The sequence below is a fragment of the Meles meles genome, chromosome 16, assembly GCF_922984935.1.
Source record: "Meles meles chromosome 16, mMelMel3.1 paternal haplotype, whole genome shotgun sequence".
Lineage (NCBI taxonomy): Eukaryota > Metazoa > Chordata > Mammalia > Carnivora > Mustelidae > Meles > Meles meles.
Window position 1 is genome coordinate 57,518,966 of NC_060081.1, and position 7,177 is coordinate 57,526,142.

A 7,177-nucleotide genomic window follows, 5' to 3' on the forward strand; every position below is an offset into this window, starting at 1 on the left:
CCTCGTCTGGGTTGGGTAGTGTGGGCACCTTTGGGGAGGGCCAGAGGCTTGGGACCCTCAGGCAATTTGACTGTACAGGTGGCACCTGTGACCTAGGAGCCAAGCTCAGCTGAAAGTTTAGTACAAACCAGCAGAAAATATAAAAAGGCAAGCCTTTGATGAGCCCTGGCCCCAGAGCCAGGTCCCGATTAGCCAGGGCTGGCTTCCCTGCTGAGGCCATTTCTATGTGACTAGAGGCCCTGATTCACAGGGGGAGGGGGGATAAGGCTGCTGCTGCTCGCTGCTGCTTTCCTCTTCAGGTTCCTCCTGCACCCTTGTTCCACTCTTAATCCTGACCAAGTCTCAGGTAATTTGGGGTCATTCAAAAAAATATTTATTGCGGTCCTGCTGAGTGCCAGACTCTGTGCTAGGTTGTAGAAATCCAAAACAATCCAGACACAGGTTCTGCCTCAGAGAACTCATAGTCCCCTTGGGGAGATGGACCTGCAAATTCATGGCTGCTATTTTATGTGGTAAGTGAGGGGACTGTTAAGAACAGGAATGGCTCAGAAGACAGTCACCTCATGGGGTGGATCAAGCAAAAAAGCTTCATAGGAGAAGAGATTCTTGGAGTTGGGTCTTGTTATGTAAGTAGTTTTTCGGGCACCCATATGTCCTTGTTGCTCCTCTCCTCTTGTCAAGGCATACATCTCTACCGTCCCACATGGGGTTAGCAAACAAGGTAGAGGCAGGGTTTCCCTGGGAGGGAGAGGGTGTTTAACTAGTTCACAAGGGGAGATCCAGGTAAGGTCAAGATGGGGTACCAAGCCTCCGTGGGGGACAGCACAGGGTGGTAGGAAAGGTCGTAGGACTTGTCGGGGGTTAGTTTAATCTGGGCTTTGCTAACGTTGCCTGGACACTGTTTAATGATGGGTCTGGGTAGTACGGCCTTGGGAGAGAGATGAGAAGGTTGGGAAAGGATCGGGCCCAGGAGGGAGAAACTCTCTTGGGGTCCGGGGGAAAGCTGCCCCGCCTGGCGGCTCCAGGGCGTCTTATGAAGGAAAGCCCCTTCCATCAGGGAGGAGCGGGCTCTGGCCGAGGCCCTGGTGTACCAGCGGCGGGAACAAGTGGCTCTCATGGCTCTCCTGAATGGGAAGGCCACCAGAGAGGCTGAGGCATGGGCTAAGCTGCAGAAGATCACCCAGACGTCCCCATGGGCCGGAGAGCGCTCCCTGGAAGACATTGAGCGCAGCTGGCTCAAGTGGGAGTCCAAGGGCAAGCAGGTGAGTCTGTGTGGGAGACCCAGGGGCACAGAGGGGCCTGCCACGGCCAGCCCCGAGGCTTCACTCTTGTCTGTGGCTCCCGCAGATGAGCAAAGTTGTGGGAGCAGCATACAAGCCCAAGGCCCGGTCCCGGAGTCCCCGACTCCTGTCCACCCAAGTGCAGTACGGCTGGATGAAGCACCAGGTGACGCAGGGCGGGGCTCACTCCCTGAGATGCTGGTGCTGGTGGCCTTCGTCAGCAGCAACAGCCACTTTCCACCCTCCTGTCCACCGGGCCCTCCAGGCCAGGGCAGGGCCACAGGCAGCTCTGGGGTGAGGCTGGCCTGGCTGTGGAGGCCCTGGGTGAGGCCACGGGCACAGCTTTTGTCTCTGAGGACACAACTCATCAGGCCTACAGGAGGAGGTTCTCCTTGGGCCTGGTACTTTTGCTAGACTTCCAAGAATTTCCCAGAGTCTGGCTATTCCTTCGGTTACTTGTCCACCCCCACACCATGGGTCGCTCTAGAGCAGACATGGGGAGGGTCTCCTGGTGCTGGGTAAAGGATGGAGGGAATGGCAGGGTGCTATGCTTGGGGAAAGGAAAAGGGGGTTGGGGGTTTTGCAGGATAGCTTTGAGCCCCATCCTCCCTCTCTCTTGGGCAGACCACAGCCTCTTCCAGAGGCATCTGCCATATAGCTTGCCCCCCTTTGTGGTGGGCACTTGAAGGGAGAGAAGACCTCTGGCCTGGGCGGGGAGAGGGCAGTGCGGAGGGGGGCTGCTCCGCATTCCTGCCTTCTAGAGATGGGCCTCCAAGCACAGCCTGGGGCATGCTGACAGGAGAGGTGAGGGCCCCACTCAGGTCCAGCTTGAGGTCTCATTCCCAGATGAGGATAGTCCTGAGCTGAGCACAAAGCATGATTGCCAGTCCCAGGAGAAGGGCCAAGTGCCAGGCCAGACCCATGGTGGGCTTGCAGTGCCAGCAGGGTGCGGTTCTCCATGAAAACCACAGTCCTCTGGAAACTTCTTTTGTCCAGGAAGACCCCAGGGCCCATCCTTCCTGGGAGCCTGTTCTTGGTCCTAGGTGAACTCCCCAAACTCCCCCGCTCTCTTCCCCGCAGATTTCACCTCAGATCTATCAAAGCCTGCACTTCAACAACCTGTTGCCCACCCAAACACCTGACCTCGGGCTGCATGACATTCTAGAGCACCAGGGCCTGCACACGCACCTGGCGGCCCACTGCAGTCACAAGGACCCGGATCCTGATGGGAACACCAGCTCTTCCGCCACCTCCCTCTCCCCCAGCGACACCCTCCCCATGACAGCCTCAGGCTCTGGCTTCCTAGAGTTGGCCTTGTCCAGCTCCCCCTACCTCCTGTCCTCTCCCTCGGTCCTGTCCGAGGCATCCAGGTACGTTGTGCAGAGGTCGGCGACTCCCATGCCTGTTGCCGCCTCCATCCAACTGCTCTCCAGACCTCTGAAGGCCACCCTTCGTTCCTCCATGAAGAAGAGGTACCACATCCGGTTCTAGGGTGGCCCACCCTTTCTCCAGCCCTCCAGCACAAGGCCCAGGTCCACAGGCGTCCTGTCTATCCCTGGCTATTACCCCTGCCAGACCCAGAAGATAGAGACCTTTTCCTATTGACCTCCTTCTTCACCAGAGTCCTGGAGAAGAAAATAAATATTTGCAGATATCAGAGTCCCATAGGCCAGGAGGCTGGGCTGTGTGTCCCTTGCCCCCTTAGGCACCAGGCTGTGTCTGTGTTCTGCCTGACGAGGCCCTGGATGGATGCAGGGGAGAGTCCCCTCCCCGAGGACACCTGGTGCAGCCTTCTGGAAGGAGAAGCATAGGGCGGGGGCCTCAGAGGCTCCCTGGTGATGCTGCGGGTAGGTCACGCTGCTGGGGTAAGCTGTCTGCTTCTGAAACTTGGCTCGGCCTCATGGCTAGAGTGAGGCCCAGCAGCCCCTGGGAGGCCGTGGTGACTGTGCGTCTGTCCTCCTCAGCTATCAGGCACTCACCATAGGGAACCCCGCATTTACAAACGGTTCTGCCCCTCCTGCAAGGGGGTCCCCAAAGCATGGTGGAGCGTACCTCGGCCTGGCTCTCACTGCTGCTTTGAATCCAGGTTTTTCTGAGCCAAAAGCCCCTTGATCCTTCCCTTGTGTGCTGCTCTGGGCAGTGTCTGGGGTGGAGAACTCAGGGTGGATTGTGCGGTGGTAAAAGCAGTGGCAGGGCCAAGGCCTCTGCCCAGGGGTCGGGGAAGGCCGGTGGGGAGGTGTGAGTAGCAGGGGGAAGGGATGTAGTGATAACCAGGCCTTAGGGGATTTTCTTTTCCTTTCTTTTCTTTCTTTCTTTTTTTTTTTTAAAGATTTTATTTATTTATTTGACAGAGAGCACATAAGTAGGGGGAGGAGCAGGCAGAGGGAGAAGCAGGCTCCCCACTGAGCAGAGAGCCAGATGTGGGCCTCGATCCCAGGACCTTGGGATCATGACCTGAGCCAAAGGCAGCTGCTTAACTGACTAAGCTACCCAGGCGCCCCTTCAAGGGATTTTCTTAAAGGCCTCTGTAGAGCCCTTACCTGGGGGGAGAGTCAGGGTCCTTTAGGAGCTGAGAACCTGACTTAGGGGCTGTCTGGCTGGACGCTAGGGCTCAGGACAGGTCAGCCTCAGGGGAATCTTCCATCTGATTCTGTCTTTCGGTGAACCCTCCCCTCAGTAAGCCCCAGCCCTGTCACAGCAGCATTTTACTGCCTCTGCCCACGTGTTTTGGCATGGGCACACTGCAGGAAGTGAAGAAAACTGCCATCGGAGTCTCACCTCCTCCTGGGGCAGCAGTTAACTGTGGACATTTGTCCCCGGCCGTGGGAGCTCGCCGGCGGCCCCTCCAGCGTGCAGGATCCCCTGACACAGAGTCCCAGGCCCAGAGTCACCACCTCCAGGGATAGGTCTCCCCTGCTGCTCACAACCAGCCCCTCCTGGCCTGAGCCCTAGATGGGATAGGGGACATATCATTCTGGAGCATCAGGGTCAGAAGCAGCTTAGAACCCAGATGGGGGACTGGAGGTCAGTATCCCAGTTGGTGAGTGAGGAAGCTGGACTGGTGGCCCAGTGTCCTGTCTCCTGGTCACTTGTGCTCCCTGAGCCCCAGAGCACCCCTCCTCACCTCCCCAAGCTGGGGTGTCTGCCCAGCCGCACCAGCCTCTTCTCTGCCTGCTCTCTGCCTCTACATCAATGGCCTTAAAAAAAACAAAACACCACATATATTTAGCTCTCTTCTGATTCTAAAAGTAGCACAGGCTGAGTGTAGAAAAATCAAGAAAATACTGGAAAGCATAAAAGCCAACAAAAACCATCTGGATCCCATCTCCCAGATCAGCCCGGGGCATTTCCCTCTACATGTCTTCCTGTCTTTGCACACACGCGTGCAGACCTCATACACGCATGCATTCACACCCTCAGTTCCCACACACTCATTTGCTCCTCGTACCTCACACAGCCCATGACCTTGGCATCCAAGCTTTGAATGCAGCCTTCCTCAGGCGATGAGCAAGTGACCGTTGCTGCTTTTCCCCGTGCCCCTCGTCAGTGACGGCTGCATCCAGGCCCTCCCTGGGTTGCCATCTTCAGGACCAAGGGCCGCTGCCAAGCCGCCCTTGTAAGGAACAGAAGGGCACATGCCTCCCATTTGCCCCTAATGATGTACGGCCAACAATCTGACATAGGAACAGACATGTATCTCCAGTGGAACAGAAATGTTTTCCTGGGCCTGGTGGGGCTGAGGAGTCATGACCCCATTGGCCGACTGACGGAGAGAAGCAGGCCCGGAGAAGGGCAGGCGGAGCTCCTGCGGCAGTGCGCAGATGTAGTGAGCATCAGGGAGCCACCTGAGGTTGCTTCCTGGAGGAGGGGGCCTTTAGCCCAGAGCCAGCCAGGACCTTTGTGTTTGCTGTCTGCTCCCCTGAGAAGGGCCTCTATTGGATCAAATGGCCTCGCCTTCATGCGCTCCTCAAATATCCCTGCCGTGCCTGAAATCCCTGCACACCCTACCGCCGCCTGCTTTATTCTCGCCGCAGTATTTTCCTGTGTGTTTGTTTACCATCGTGCCTCCTCCCTCAGAGCAAAACCGTGTCCATCTTGTTCACAGTTCCCATGCCTGGCATAGAACTTGGCATATAGCAGGTGCTGGATAACTATTTGCCCAGTAAATACCCAAGACCATCAGGTCAAAGTCTCCCTCCCCCAGGAGGTCCTCTGAGATTGATCTTACCCTGGTTTTCCCTCCGTGCCTCTGTGATCTCTATTTGCCAGCCCTGGATGGACTGTGGAGTGTCCCTCCCCAGTGGGAGACTGCAGATTCTGTCTGTGAGCCCCAAGGGGCTTCTAGGAAGGGGCAGAGGGCCGGCAGCCTTGAAGTTCCAGCAGGTTCTGGTATCCGGGCTTCTTTCAGGACTCTGTGCTGAGTGGATCCTCACCGGCATCGGAAGGGTAGGCAGGTCTTGGATTGGCTGATGGTGGTGTCAGGCAAGGGCAACCGCCCGGACTAGGAGTCTCCTTGTTCTGCAGCCTGACCAGGGCTGGGTCTTCTGGGGGCTGAGCTCACCGTGGGCTCACTGTGTCCTGTGCTTGGGGAACGGGGTGCAGATCCAGAATGAGGTGTTGGCCTCTCCCCGGACATGTACCACACCACCCCCACTAGTCTGGCACTGTGGCGGGGAGCCTGGGGCGCAGGGAGGGTAGCTGACTGGACCAGGGTCACTTGCGGCTTTCGGACTGAACAGTGGTGTCTGGCTTTTGTGACCTGTTTGCAGACCAGTGCCAGTGGGGACGGTCGGGAGGGTGGTCTTCCAGCAGAAAGAACAGCCAGGGAAGAAGGCCCCAGGTGGGAATGAATCTGCATTTTTGTAAGCCAGTGCGGCTCAGGAGAGTGAAGAGAGGAGGGAGGAGCTGTGGGGAGAGAGACTGAAGAGCTGGTCACATAGGGACTTTTTCTCTTGGGAATCCTGAGGGCATTTCAGTGAAAGGTGAAATCCAGTCTCACCAGTGTCTTGAAAAGCTCCCTCTGGCTGCCACGTGGGGATGGACTGAAGGGGCAGGAGTGGTTCGGGAGATCAGGACGGCGGGGAGGGGGGCAGGCACCATGAGTGGACTGGACCAGAGGCCAGCAGACCCCGATGGCCAGGAGCTGGCTGGGGGAGCCTCTGAGGTGGGCAGGAGTGGAGCTCTGGGCAGCTCGTGGCTGCTTTTCCTTCAAAACTTTTCCCCCCCCCTTTTTACTTCAAGAGCTTTTTAAAAAAACATCAGATTTCCTCAATTCGCAGACATAATTTTTAAATTCTATTAAACAGTTTTAAAAAGGTTTTAGTGATTGGGATGTGTCTCATAATTCCATGATTTTTCTCCCCTTGGCAAGCTGGTGTTCCATTGATAGGCGCAAGGCGCTGAGAGCGCGCCTGCTGGGGAGGGAGCGCCCCCTGGTGGAGCAAGACCTGGTCACAGCCCTCAGCCGCGTTCTGGAGGTGCGGGGGAGGGGATGCCTTCCCCTAGAGAGGAGATGGGCTTGTGCGGGGGGCGGGGTGAGCGAGGGTGGGTGGGGAACCTCTAGTTCTTCTTGGAGCCCGTTGAGGGGATGTGACAAGGGGGCGAGACACTTTCCAATTGACCGGATGTTTTACGCACATTTTCTTACAAAGTTCCAAGGCAGTAGGTCATCTATCCCCATGTTACAGACGAGAAAACAGAGACTCCTACAGGATGATGAGTTACCCAGGGTCATCCAGCCTGGAAATGTCAACTAGGCTTTCAACTAGGGATTTCAGGGGTTCCTGCCCCTTCTGGGCCAAGACGCTCAGGATTTGGGGGTGCTGCATTTGGGTGGGCAACCCTTGAACCCTGGAGACTGAAAAGATTCCTTGCGGCAGGCAAGGTCAAAAGTCGGG

At 56.8% G+C, this 7,177-nt stretch overlaps 1 protein-coding gene across 1 annotated transcript in view; it reads left to right on the forward strand.

Moving 5' to 3' along the window:
• Nucleotides 1-3,274, forward strand: part of EFCAB8 (EF-hand calcium binding domain 8) — a 58,451-nt gene extending 55,177 nt beyond the window's left edge. The window contains exons 25-27 of the mRNA XM_045981255.1: nt 1,058-1,262; nt 1,348-1,446; nt 2,361-3,274. Of these exons, the coding sequence (XP_045837211.1) occupies nt 1,058-1,262; nt 1,348-1,446; nt 2,361-2,771 (715 nt within the window). The 3' untranslated portion in view covers nt 2,772-3,274. The remainder of the gene's footprint in view (nt 1-1,057; nt 1,263-1,347; nt 1,447-2,360) is intronic.
• The last annotated feature ends 3,903 nt before the right edge of the window (nt 3,275-7,177 follow it).